The 14,434-nt window shown below is 43.3% G+C and overlaps 1 protein-coding gene across 1 annotated transcript in view; it reads left to right on the top strand.

The window, feature by feature from the left end:
* The window catches only part of ZNF106 (zinc finger protein 106), a 42,712-nt gene that overhangs the window by 1,312 nt on the left and 26,966 nt on the right, over window positions 1–14,434 (top strand). Inside the window, exons 2-4 of the mRNA XM_077919742.1 lie at window positions 5,932–6,017; window positions 7,826–7,887; window positions 13,411–13,605. Of these exons, the coding sequence (XP_077775868.1) occupies window positions 5,964–6,017; window positions 7,826–7,887; window positions 13,411–13,605 (311 nt within the window). The 5' untranslated portion in view covers window positions 5,932–5,963. The remainder of the gene's footprint in view (window positions 1–5,931; window positions 6,018–7,825; window positions 7,888–13,410; window positions 13,606–14,434) is intronic.

The raw sequence follows: 14,434 nt of genomic DNA, 5'->3' as shown, positions 1-14,434 counted from the left end.
TCTGCACCACTGAGGCCATGAAAGCATTTGATGGGACAACATTTTCCTTGAAAGAGAAGGGTTTATCTTTTATCTGTGGCACAGCCAAACTTACTTATTTGAGAAGCAAATCTGCTACTTATTTCCAGCATGCAGTTGCAGGTAGGATGTGGACACAGGTGTTTCCTGTGGTGTAGAATGATTCTCATTTGGAGCTGCTGCAGCAAGTCCCAGGAGAACGTAGCGGTGGTGGATGGGTCTGTCTGGACCATTTTGCTGGGTAATAGCTTCTGGGTTGACACTGTCCAGTGAAGTTAGGAGGGGCAGATTGCAATTCTGAATGTAGCACAGGAGTTCTTATGTGGTGTGTGATTTGGTATTGTGGTCTGCTGCAGAAGTGGGCATTATGGCTGGTTTTCTCCTCTAGGTGGTGTACTGGTTGGAATAGAGCATGGGTAGGCAAACTAAGGCCCGGGGTCCGGATCCGGCCCAGTCGCCTTCTCAGTCTGGCCTGCGGACGGTCCAGGAATCAGCGTGTTTTTACATGAGTAGAATGTGTCCTTTTATTTAAAATGCATCTCTGGGTTATTTGCGGGGCATAGGAATTTGTTCATTCCCCCCCTCCAAAATATAGTCCGGCCCCCCACAAGGTCTGAGGGACAGTGGACCGGCCCCCTGCTGAAAAAGTTTGCTGACCCCTGGAATAGAGTCTGGGAAGTCCAACTCCCAATAGTCTGCGATCTCACAGTATTAAAAAATTGGCAATGATCTACCCATTGTCGTAAAAAGACTGGTAGTGATCTACTACTGAAAGTTGTGGAGTTTTTTTAGGAAGCCAAAGTTGTGGAGCCTGAGCTTTTTTTAGATCACAATCTACCCGTTGGACATGCCTGGAATAGACAACAGAACATTTGCTTATGTAGTTTGTTTGTTACATTTATATCCTGCCTTTCTGCTGAGGCACTCCAAGTGGCATACATGGTTCCACCGCTCTATTTCATCCTTGTCACAACCCTGTGAGTTAGGTCAGACTGATCGGCCTCCGGTCACTCAGTGAACTTCATGGAACCGATGTTTCCACAGTGCCGTCGAGCTGGTGCTAAACATATTTCTCTGCTTTCCTTTAGACTACATCAATGAGGCTGAGAGGTGGGTCTTGTCAACTGGGCAGGCCAGGACCTCCATACACACTGCCCAAACTTGTGCCCTGGAGAGGTCACTTCTGTGCTAATGCAGCAAAAACAGTGTGGGAGGCAGCAGTTATTAGTTACCGATCTTTGTAGCAGGCACTGTGGTTCTTCAGCAGTTTGGCTTTCCCCCTGGAGGCACACTCCATTGTCTCTCTAGACCGGGGGTCGGCAAACTAAGGCCCGCAGGCCGGATCAAGCCCAATTGCCTTCAGGATCCAGCCCGTGAACTGTTCGTGGATCGGCATGGGGATTCTGTTCGTTCGGGCTGTGCCATTTTTTTCCTGCCCCCCACACCATGGCGGTGCCTCCTCCCTCCCTCCTCCTGGCTTCTCCCCGTCTTGCCTAGAGGAGGAAGGGGGCTGGATGAGTGCCATTTTAAGCAGCCCCTCTCTGGAGCCATCCCTTTCGTGCCACTCATCTTCCCACCGCCACCGCTGCCCTGGTGCTCCTGTGGGCCAGAGAGCGGAGCGGACGAGCTCGCTCTGCCTGCCCACGAGAAGCAGCGGTGGTGGCAGTGGCAGCCCCAGGGAAGGTAAGCGCAGTGGCTGGGGGGTGGGGATGAATAATTGCCCACATACCTCTTCTTCCAACTCCCCCCCCCTCCGGTGCCGCTTCTCTGGCCTGCCACAAGGTCTGAGGGATAGTGGACTGGCCTGTGGCAAAAAAATTTGCCGACCCCTGCTCTAGACAGATGGATGCAAAACTGGACTGGGTCCACCACTCACTACTTCCTAAAAAGCACTGTGGGGTAGGTTTGGAGGTTCTGCCTCCATGGCAACCATAGGTCCAGGAGAATACTCTGGACTTGGCTTTTTTGTTCTGTACAGGAGGAGGGTGATCTGGGTATGGAGGGGCAATATGTGGTCCTTTTCAACTCACAAAAGCTTCTAACCTCTGAAAGGTTAGAAGGTGGCAGCCTTTGGAGCAAGGCGGAGCCAAAAGGTTTCCTGACTGCCCTAGGTGAGTTTCCGACTGCTTCAGCCTGTGATCCTCTCAAAGTCCTGGTCAGTCCCTGGAATAAGCAGTGTAGTGTAATGGTTAGAGTGTTGGATTTGGGCCTGGGGGACCTGGATTCAAATCCCTACTCTGCCATGAAGTGCCACTGTCTCTCAGCCTGATTTACATACTTCAGAGGATGGTTGGGAGGATAAAATGTGGGGAGGAAGAACTGTGTAGCCTACCTTGAGCTCCTTGGAGGAAAGGTGGAATAAAGTGGTGCCTCGCAAGACGAAATTAATCCGTTCCGCGAGTCTCTTCGTCTTGCGGTTTTATTAGCGGCTTAGCGGCTATTAGTGGCTTAGCGGCTTTAAGAAAAAGGAAACGAACTCGCAAGACGTTTCGTCTTGCGAAGCAAGCCCATAGGGAAATTCGTCTTGCGGAACGACTCAAAAAACGGAAAACCCTTTCGTCTAGCGAGTTTTTCGTCTTGCGAGGCATTCGTCTTGCGGGGCACCACTGTATAAATGTTTTATTTTTTATTATATAGGGAAGGGCAATGTGTTATGCATGGGGCTACCTTTGAAGAGCCTTTGGAAGCTGCAGTTGATCTGGAATGCAGCAGCAAGGATTTTAGTGGCCACATAACCATTGGACCATGTTATATCTGTTCTGTATGTTCCAACTGCCAGTTTGCTCCAAGGCACAGCTCAACTTACTGATGATTACCTTTAAAGCCTTAATGCAGGGGTGGGCGAAATGCAGCCCTTCAAACCTCTCTACCTGGTCCTCAGAACTCTTCCCAGACCACGCCTCTCACTGGCCTTGTTTGCAACCCCTTGAGTATTTTTGCCCACCTGAAATGTGTCCTTCCATTCTGATCATGCTTCCCTCCATGGGTGATTCAAAGGGTGTCTAGGACCTCGGTTACTGTATGAAGGCAAAATTTACATTTGTTGCTGTTTCCACTTTTGCCTCTGGCTTCACCTGCCGCTGGTATGTGGCTCCTGGAAGATTGCCCAGAAGGAATGTGGCTGTTGGTCTGAAAAAGGTTTGGCCGGCCGGCCAGCCCTAATGGCTTGGACCCAGGATTCCTGAGGGATTGCCTCCCAATAGCACTTTATCTGCTCTGAGAACTCTTGCCTTCTGCTCTAGGAAACTGCTGCCCTTTTTTCATTGGAGGAAAGCCTGAGCCTTGGGGTTCTGCCACCTCTTTGCATAGATTCCTTGTTCCTCTTTTGAACCAGCCCATCCTCACTCCCTGTGCTGCTCCCATTGCCCAAATGGTCCTTAGTTTCCTTGCTTTGCCTGCTGTATCCAAGTGGGTGTGGCACAAATCCCCAAGGCCTTACTGTTGGAGTGTCATACCTGCCAGGTAAATGGATGTGTGAGGTCACCTGGCTCACAAATAGAACAAGGAGGGCCCTGCTGCACCCCTCTTTTCTTCACAGGCATTTTATTCCTCCTGTGACCTTCCCTGGGTGACATGAAAGAGCCCTTGAGAACTTGATTCTAGACCAGAAACCTGTTGCCTCTTTGAGTGCAGTCTGAGTGGTCCCTTTGCAGAAAGAAGCTTGCCCTTGCCTCCCATAGTGACAGCCAATAGCAGCTGACCTCCGCCAGTATTTTTAGCCTTCTCTCACAAGTGGCTGCTGTTGATTGGGCAGCTGACTGGAATCCTTTTAAACTCCTCTTGTGATCACGTATAGTTACTCTGATACTCTAATTCACCAAAGCAGGTATAATTTTAGATCCGCTTGGTAAAAGTCACTTTAACGGAGTGTGCTAACTAATGCTAAAAGCCGGGCCTACTCTAGTGACCTTGCTGTGCCTATTAAGTATTTGGCTTCCCTTCTGCCCAACAAATTCCAGAAACACTGAGCCAATTTTAATCAATATGCTAAACATACAGTGAGCATTAATTCATCAACTACAAAGCAATGCTCACATAGAATATTAGGCACAGAGAGCAAGTTATAGCCGACAAGGAAATCCACAATATTCCGTATAAGGATTAGCACCTCCTGCTTTTAAGAATACGCGCAAGTTCCTTTTCACATTAAAGTAAGCTTCAGAAGTTTAAAGGGATGTTTATAATTTTGCCGCTTGACTGCAGTGATCTTGAACGGCATTCTTTTCATCTTAGAGTCATGAAAGTTATGCTGCAGCTATTGAGGGTTGGGCTGACCCCCCCCCCCCAATAGATGCTTTAAAGTTTTCTGCTTAGAGTGGGAGACATTTTCCAGCGTAACTCAAACACACACACACACACAAAACCTTAAATGTCTGTACCTGACAGAATTTTACCGGGTAGTTTGTTGATGACTCTCTCTACATAAGAGCTCTTCCTCAGTTACTTACAACTGTGCTTTATACTTCAGAAACATTCTTTTCTGTGAGTTAAAACCTTCGGCAGTTCCTGCATGTAACTGCTAGTCAGTGTGTACAAATGGTACAAGAAAGATGAAAGCATGCATTCTAATAATGGCAGATTCTGCAGTATCTTAACATAGTAGCTGTTATGCAGCGGTTTGCGTCCTGTATTAAGGGTGTTTTAAATATTGACCCTCGACCTATGTTTCTCGAAAAATACTTTTATGCAGTCATGTCCTGTAATCTATCTGCGCACGTTGTCTGGTATTCTCAATATACTATAATATTACTATAGTAGGATTGTCTGTTTCAGTTAGGAGAAGGCAACACAAGCCCCAGAGCTTGTGTTTAGCCCAGTGAGACCTCCGGTTTAATACTCGTTAAGCAGAATAATATAAGTATTTATTGCTATCACATCCCACCTATTATCTCAGTAGTTCTTAAAATAAACTTGTAAATTAGTTCAGTGTTATTCCTGTAATAGCAGTAGCGGCTGGCAATTAACCTAAGATGCCCCAATTAAGAGCCCAAAACAGACATAGAAAGTGGGGCTCATAGCTATTGCTCTTACCGTTCACCAGCTGCGTCCTATTTTGCAAAGCCCTATGCATTCACCATGTGACAGTTCACCTTCAGACAATTTATTCCAGGGAGGAGATCTCCCCCCCCCCGCCCGAAAAATACCGGATTTACATTACTGCTTCCTGAAATGCCTAATTTCATATTCTATTTATTTATTTATTTATTTAAGCTATATACCACTCAATTGTAAAAAAAATACCTACTGTTATATACTACTCAAAGCAGTTATATATATTTCTGATATATCGGTTAGTATGAATATCTAGCATGGTTAAATAAACAGTGTAGAACACATATTTGCATATATTTACTTTAACCTGGCTGTTTAGGGTATGAACAAAAGCTGATGTGCTGTGTGATGGCATTGCTATACAGCATTTGCTATTTTATTCATCATATGCTGCTTAATCTTTAAAATTCAATCCTTTTCTGTAGTGGTCAAGACATGCTCCTGGTTTTATATTGAATTTATCAAAACGTTGATTTGATTTTCATCTGAAATAGCAAGAAAAATGATTAATAAAAATGTTTTAACAAAAGAACTATCCTTTCATGACAATAATGTCATTAAATTGCACCATGTGTGCAAGTAAAATTTGAATTTTATCCAACGTATTTCGGTTCTTCAGTGTATCCTTCTTCCAGTCCAAGATTAAATGGCCACCACTGGTGCTCAGAAACATTACTTTAGTACTTGATCAAAGAGAGATAGCAGTTAGATTGCTATGAAAAAGAACTATAGCTAAACTGAAGATGTGAATGAAAATAAAATGGTGTGCTTGATTGTTTTAATGTCACACTTGGTTTTTCATAAAAACTAGGAAACTGTTGAAGTGTTACTGAATACGGTTTATTTTTTCCCTGTTTGTAGGGGTCGGATAAGACATTTTCAAAGTGTTCACTATGGTCCGAGAAAGAAAATGTATATTGTGTCACATCATATACAGCTCAAAAAAGGTAAACTGAAATGTCAACTATCCCAATAAAATGTAGTTTTCTGAAAGAGGCTGTGTTGATTTAAGATTCATATCTTAATTTTCCAGAGGTGTTTCCAGAGTTGTTCAGGGTGGCTTTCATTACATTAAAACCACTTCATATTAATAATGGTAATAATAAATATTAAGCTCACAATGTTAAGAAACAACGGCAACCATCATAACTTTACTCCAGGAGAAACAAAAAGTTTAAGTGAGAAAGAAGAAGAAGAGTTTGGATTTGATATCCCGCCTTTCACTCCTTTTAAGGAGTCTCAAAGCGGCTAACATCTCCTTTCCCTTCCTCCCCCACAACAAAGACTTTGTGAGGTGAATGGGGCTGAGAGACTTCAAAGAAGTGTGACTGGCCCAAGGTCACCCAGCAGCTGCATGTGGAGGAGCGGAGACCCGAACCCGGTTCCCCAGATTACGAGTCTATCGCTCTTAACCACTACACCACACTGGCTCAAAGGGCCCAAAAAGCTCTTAAGCCGAGAGCAGAGTAACAACAGAGAAGGGGTTAAGTGGCTCTTCTGTGGCAATGTGTTCTGCATCCTGTGTGGTGCTCAGATAAAGCGCCTTTTCATGTTTCCACCGACCATGCTTCAGATGATGGCACTGGAATTTACAAAAGGGCCCCTCTGTGGGGAATTAAATATATGATTCCCTGTGGACCCACATATGTGGGTGAACAATAAAAGAATCAGCTGGGTGCCCCCCCCCAAAAAAAAACCCACATTGGAAGTGGTGGCAAGGAAAATTGAATTTCTAAAAATAATGCAGATTGAATTGTACTTGTATACACCCTTCATACCTGGTGAGGTGCACATGTAATGTGTGCTTGGGTACAAAATGTAAAGTAAGAATTGGACCTTAGAAGAAGTTAATCAGGCAGAGCTCTCAGAGCAAAAATAGAATTAGACGAAATGCATTTGTATAGGTCAGGTCAAGTCCTTAACCACCGAGGAATTTTTGAGGAGGAGAAGGGGTGGGTGGGAGAGGTCTCTTAATAACTATTTTCTCTTCTATTAGAACTGACACGTCCCCATGAGCAGAGAGTCGGATTTCTCAGAGCTCTGCTATAGAGACTAGTCTCACTTTCTGCCCAGAATACACACTAAACTACAGGATGAATTCCCAGAAACAAATTAGACTAGCACAATACACATTTTAACATTGTTGAGCTAAAATACTTAAGTGTTGCCCAGTTATCCTTAACACTGTGTGCTTTGTGATCACTCATAAATCTTCTAATGTGTCTCCCTGGATAGTACACATTTAAGAAATGGAGGCCAAATATAATCACACATATAACCGGGGAGGGAAGGTATATAATTGGGAGGGAAGAAGAGCATGTAAAAGACCTAGATATGATTATACAAAGGAAACTAATGAGAAAAAATGGCTGGAAATGTGCAAGCCTTTTCAGATCCATACACAAGACCCAAAAGAGTGTGTGCAATAGTTGCCTAATCAAATAATTGAATCCTAAGAGACAGAGAGAGAATATTATATATTTGTAGAACAGAACATGTATAATGTGCTCTTTGAACAGTATAAAAGCAGATATCCCTTCTTCATTTCTATATTATAAAACTTTGTTTCTCCTCTGTTTAGTGCCACCTTTTCTGCAAAGCTGACTTCACATTCTAATGCCTGTAAAAAACAGTGGGATAAGCCATCAAAGAAACTGACAAAATTTAATAGGAGGAAATTGATAGATGGATGAGGAGTACTTAATTATGCTCTGTTTTCTGGCTATTTATACTCTAACACTTTTTCTGCTTTTAGGAGATGGATGAGCACATGAGAAGCATGCTTCACCACAGGGAACTTGAAAATCTGAAAGGGAGGTATGCGTATAACAGTATCAGCTACGTCCTGCTGAAACCTGATGAAGGGCTTTGGAACACAACCCTTCTATCTTGTGTGGAATGCAGTCACTTTAACTATAATGATATTGGTACCACGCCTTGTATCTAAGCACTAGCCTGGTAGCCATCAGCGACGAGGAACTCCATGCATGCAAGTGAATGCTCTGTCCATCCTCAGTGCTCAGCACAGCAGCTGAGCCAGCTGCCAGAGAAGGAAAGCACAGGAGTAGAGTGGGCTGCTGTAGGAGGGACAGGGGTTCTCCGTTCCTCCTCTGCCAGCCCTCAGCAGGCTACTAAAAATGTTTACAGGCTAGTGATTTACGTGAACTTCTTTACAAGGATGATTTGAAAGTATTTTCTAGGGTTTTCAGCTTGTTAAGCTCACAGGGCAATGTCCAGTGAAGTAGTTCTGTTATGGCAAGGATTTGTCTTTGCACAGTGGAACTTCCCTTCTCTCTGCTGTCCCCATGTGTCTCTCCCTGCTCCTCAGATCTGCTCCATAGGGTCGAAAGAACCCCGGGAGCACATGGGGAGTGGAGAAGAAGGGGAAGTTCCACAACCCAAAGTCATTCCACTGACATTACAACTTTGTGGACATCTCCCCTACTTTTTAAAGTTCAAATCAACAGTGATTGATTATGATTTGGTGACTGGGCCAGGGGTTGTTGTTGATGGCGTTTATGCTCGGCTTCTTAGGCAGACTTTTGTCGTTACTTCAGATTCTGGCCTGAGGGCTAGGGGTGTTTGTTAACAATTACAGTGGCACCTCGGGTTACGAACTTAATTCGTTCCGGAGGTCTGTTCTTAACCTGAAACCGTCCTTAACCTGAGGTACCACTTTAGCTAATGGGGCCTCCCGCTGCCGCCGCACAATTTCTGTTCTCATCCTGAGGTAAAGTTCTTAACCTGAGGTACTACTTCCGGGTTAGCAGAGTCTGTAACCTGAAGTGTTTGTAACCCGAGGTGTTTGTAACCTGAGGTACCCTGTAAAAGAATTGGTTAAATACAATTTGTGCATCTAGTTACATACAGCTTGAGTTCATTGACTTCAGATGAATAGATACTTTTATTTTACAGAAAGATACAGGGTCTCAAAATAATGTGACGGTGTTAGAAGATGTCCATTAAAAAAAAAGGTGAAATTGAGCTCAGGGCCTGTGGTGAGTGTTGGCATTCTTATTTTCAAGTGAATCATGGGTTGGTGAATAAAAATATTGGTTTTGTTACAGAAGGTCTGGGTTTGGTTACCATCTCTGCAGTGGACTTAGCCAAAGAGCACAATGGATGGATGCTGGTCCCATAGCACAAATGGCAGTGGATCAAAACCATCCTCTGCTATGCCTCTTTGCTTTTTCATGTTGCTAGGGATGGCTTAGAAATAGATTAGAAAAATGCCTGGCTGTTAGGTCACAACTAAAGCATGTTTAGAGGTGAAACGCTTCTGGTCATCAAGCATGGCTGGCCTCCATCATGACCCACTTGTGAACTTCCTAGCTAGCCACTATGGGGAGACCAGCAATTGAACTGAGCCTTTTGGTATTTCAAAGTTCAGTCAATGTATGTGGAGGGAGGGGGGCGTTATGTGCATGTGCACATGCGTGCATAATTTTCAGAGGTGGAGCAAAGCGAGTAAAGTGTTGGAGTGGCTGTCCAAGGAAGAATTTATCTTTACTCAGCTTTTAGAAATGCTTTAGAGTAAGATGCATTTTGTTCATTCTTCGAATCAAGCCTTACAGGGGGCTGACCTTGTTCTTGGCAATGAGACCCCATCTGTTCTATTGCAGAACAGCTGAGAGATGGTTGCTCTGATACCAGAATGTCATCAGCATAAACTTGAGCAGTGTAACTCGAGCTTTGCTTATTCTAGCTAATTTTTAGAACAATAATTTTAAATAACTTCCTAAAATATCCCATTAGGAACCAACCTTTTTTTTTTTTTTTTACAACTGTTAACATTTCTATAGGTTCTGATGCCAAATGTGGTTCACACTGAAGGTTTAAGCAAGGTTATGTTGGTTTTTATATTTATAATTCTCCTGTGTGTGTCTTTGATTGGTTAACATTCACATTAGGGCAGATATGAATGTGTATCATTTATTTCAGTGGTGCGGTGCTCATGCCTGTTTGTGGTGCGTTGGGTCTGCTTTTTAACATGCATATGAAAACTTCACAGGGACTTGCTTTTCCCTTGTTTAGAGGTATCCTAGTCTAAATCCAGAGGCAACTCATTCCACACAAAGTTATTTTTGCTATCTATGTGACATCCATGAGAGCAGGGAACACCCCTGTTGTATAGACAGTGAGAGGGCAAGTAGTGGTATCCAGGGAGCGAACTGTGCTATGCTAAGATACACTGTGTGGGGCGGGGTGTGTATGTGTTGAGGCAAATATTTTATTTATTGATTTATGTATACAGTGGTACCTCAGGTTACAGATGCTTCAGGTTACAGACTCTGCTAACCCCAAAACAGTACCTCGGGTTAAGAACTTTGCTTCAGGATGAGAACAGAAATTGCACAGCAGCGGCAGTGTGAGACTCCATTAGCTAAAGTGGTACCTCAGGTTAAGAACAGTTTCAGATTAAGAACAGACCTCCAGAACGAATTAAGTTCTTAACCTGAGGTACCACTGTACTTAATTAACACCTCATAAATATATTCTCTTCACGTTATACAAATCAATTCAAAGCACAACCATTATCCACAATAAATCTTAAAAATCCATCTGTCTTGGGAGACAACGGAGGAGTGTGCCTTTGGGTTTGCTGTCAAACTACAGTGCCGATTACAGGCGCTAGAACCAACCAATGAGCGGACATACCATAGGGACTTAAAATATGGTCTTAAAATGCTAGGAAGAACACAAAAAGGCTAATCCTGATGCTGAAACAGTAACAATGTGGGCATTCCAAAGTGGTGGGCAGACCCACCACTAAAAAGGTCTCTCTCATTCACCTCAGCTTTGGTTCGAGGGGGCGCTATAGAAAGACGGCTACCATTGTTGTTGTTGTTGTTATGATAATATTAAACCACCATCTCAAGGCAGTTTACATGTAAAACAGTTGAAAACAGTTAAAAACACAAAACAGTAAACACATTTAAAACAATACTGAAACCTTAGCCAGCTACAAAAACCTGCTGGACTAAAAATCATAGAATCATAGATTGTGGAGTTGGAAGGGTCCCTGAGGATCATCTCGTCCAACCCCCTACAATGCAGCTGTCCTATAACTGTTTCTGGAAAGTGCGGATAGCTGGTGTCAGTCATATTTCAACAGGAATGCTGTTACACAGAACAGAGGCAGCCATACTAAAAGCCCTCCTCTGAGTTACTGCAGAGTTGGCTTCTGAAATCTTTGGTAGGAAATACTTTCCAGTAGACCACAGCAATCTACTGGATGTATAAGGCATAAGGTGACCTGTCCAGCACCTTGAACTTGGCCTGGTAGCAAATGGGCAGCCAGTGTAAAGGCTGCAAGCAAGTTGTTATATGCTTCTGGTAGTCCCACACCCCACCCCACCCCACCCCACCCCACCCCACCCCAAGAAGCAGCTTAGCCACTGCATTCTATACCAGCTGCAACCTCTGAATCAATCCAAAGGGTAGCCTCACATTGCAGTAATCCAACTGTGAGGTTACCAACACATGTTCAGTCTAAAGCTCTCATGAGCTTTCAATAGCTGTACAATTCTTTAGTTCCTAGCATTTGCACTTAAATAGGAGTTGGTGGAAAGTACACAGCTCATTTATTTGAAAGCCTTTTAAAGAGGCCTAACACTTTGTTTAACAATCAGCTGGTCTCTCTTAGTATAAACTGTGTAAAAAGGCTGTTAGTCTAATATAATATATTGTGAGTGGGTGAAATATTCTCCCTCTCTCCCCCCCCCCCCGGGTTTTGTTTTTCACATTTTTAAAAAAGCTGCAGAGGTGGAAGAAAGTTCCTAGGCCTCAACTTCCTTTGGGAGGAATTCTTTACAGGATAGTGAAGATGCTTGTGATCTAGGAGGTGTGTGTGTGGCGAGGGTGTGTGGGTTCTCTCACTTCATTATGAATATTTTAGCCATGTGACTTCACAGCTAGGCAGAAACTCACATATGTAATATATAACAGCACTAAGCTTTAAAAAAAAGCAAAACTGTGCCTAAACTGTGTTTGCCTTTCCCTTAGTATATAACATACATTTTTTGTTGTTGTTTTTTAAGTGTGCCTGAGCAAGGACAATGTTTCCCAGGGTGAGATGCAGAAAATTTGAGGGGGTTGCCAGTATTTGGGACAGTGTAGGCTAAGAGAGGTTATTTCTGGTCAAATCACATGGGGCTTGAACAAAGTTTCAAGAGTCTTAGAATTTCAAAAGTGGAGGTTCTAAATGCAAATTCTCTCCCCCCCCCAATTCCTATGTGAGCCGAAGGAGAGGTCATTGAGTCTTAATAGTCTGCAAAATGTCATCAACCTCTCTATGAGGATCTATTTCCCCCTTCTATCACCTATTATGACCTATTATGTACATGTGAAAGTATAACTTTCAGCACCTAATGAAGTCTGAAGTTCTTGGATGAGTGTTGCAGATCATAGTTACAAAAAACCAAAAATAGTTCATTTGAGAAAATAGTGAAGGTGAATAGCAAAATAAAAATTTTGAATGTAGTTTGCCCAAAGGACTGCAAATATGTATTTTTTTCTGCCCCTCACACAAAACATGAAACAAAATTGTGTGTGTGTGTGATTTCCACCCCCCCCCCCCTTCTTGGCAGACTTAGATGAAACCAGAGTTCACACACTTGTCTGAAACAGTTGTTGGCTTCTTCCAACTGAAACAATTTTGTATCTTCACAATAATCCTTGTGGAGCAGAGAGTGGATTTAGCTTGCATCTTATGAACCAAATAAATGAACCAAATAAAGCAGAGCAAGCAGGCGACTCCCTCCCTTCATTTGCTGTGCTGTAAAGTCTTTGGATTCCAGGCCACTGTGCCAGCTGTCCCAGTTTAGGTTTCACTGTGTTAGGATTGGCTGTAGAGGTGTAGTCTCCCCTCCTCTTTGCTGATGCTCATTGGGGGAGTGCTGAGACAGAGCTTAAATCTAGAATCTTATCGCCGGGCTTCCCCAGTGCAGCTGGCACCATGGAGGTGCTTCAGAGCAGCTTCTGCTAGCTCTGCAAGCCCTCCACTCTGCCACCTCCTCCGCTATGTTTCCTCTGACAAGGTTTTGAGTACAACAATCCAAGAAGAATCCCAGCTGACACTCTGATTACTCTCAAGTCCTTTACCTCTTGATTGTTGGAAAGAAATCTGAAATCCACCCAGACATCATTGAAATTAACTACAACCGCAAAAGGAAGAACTTCTAAACCTGCAGGGTTTTCAGGAAGCTTCAATGCAGATTACTAGACCTTGTGCACATTTGATGTGAGACTTGCACATTCAGAGGAAACTGAGTTAAGATCAGCAGCAGTTGCCATGCCTGTGGGAATTATTGAATGTCCAGCTTCTCCATCTTTCCCCAGGGACAGCAATCATGAGTGCCAGGTGTGCAGGGTGACAGTGGTGGGCTTGTCGGCGTATGCCAAGCACATCTCCAGCCAGCTGCACAAAGACAACATCGAAGCCCACGATGGAGAAGAAGGGAAAGAAGAGACTAACGAAGAATACTTTGACAAGGAACTCATCCAGCTAATTAAACAAAGAAATGAGCAGAACCGGTGAGTGTGTTCACGTTTTCTTAGCAGTTGCGATGTGGAGTGCTTCAACACTCTTTGAATATAGGGAAATGATGCCAAGAGTGTACTGTGCCTTTAGTACAGTCTGTGGCCGCGGCTGGGAAAGTTGTAAGAGCTGCATAAGTTACTATTTTTAGTGTGCAAGTTTTGTAGCATTGCCCAAAGACCACTTGTAGACCAACGGAGCAGATAACTCTGGGGTGGACCGTTAAACTTGTTTGATACAGTTTCCCTGGCTTTAAATCAATATATAAGTTTTTGCTCATGCTGCATACTGCAGAATTGGAAAACCTTTTGCTAACTGAGCCTATATCATTTGTAGCCTACTTTATTAGACCATACAAAATTAACTTGCATCCAGTGTAACTGGAATGCATTATGTTTCATAGTTAAATATGCATGCTCGTATTTATTAGAAATTATTTAATTGTGAAAACTATTATAGGGAACATAGAACTGTGAAACGAGACTATTTATAGGTTTGTTCCTTACTGTTCTGTCTGTCAGCTGAACCTAGAACCATTTTTACTTCTCTGTTGTCTAGAAATGCATTTGGGTTTGAATGAAATCCTTTATCCAATTTATGGATAGAATTCTGTTCTCTAGGTTTTTCTGCATAACTTCAAATTGTGTTTTAATCTGTTGTGTAGTGTTCATTGCTTGTGCCATGATACATTTTGTTATGTGTGTTTTAAATAACGTGAATCTACTTTGGCTTTATTGCACCTTTCGTGCCTTCCATGGGGTGGATCTGTGAACACTTCTGATCCCATGGGGTGTAATAATGGTTACCAATTCCTCTACCTCCTGC

The sequence above is a fragment of the Podarcis muralis genome, chromosome 1, assembly GCF_964188315.1.
Source record: "Podarcis muralis chromosome 1, rPodMur119.hap1.1, whole genome shotgun sequence".
Lineage (NCBI taxonomy): Eukaryota > Metazoa > Chordata > Lepidosauria > Squamata > Lacertidae > Podarcis > Podarcis muralis.
The sequence above is the reverse complement of the archived record's forward strand: the minus strand, read 5'-3'. Positions and strand labels throughout refer to the sequence as shown.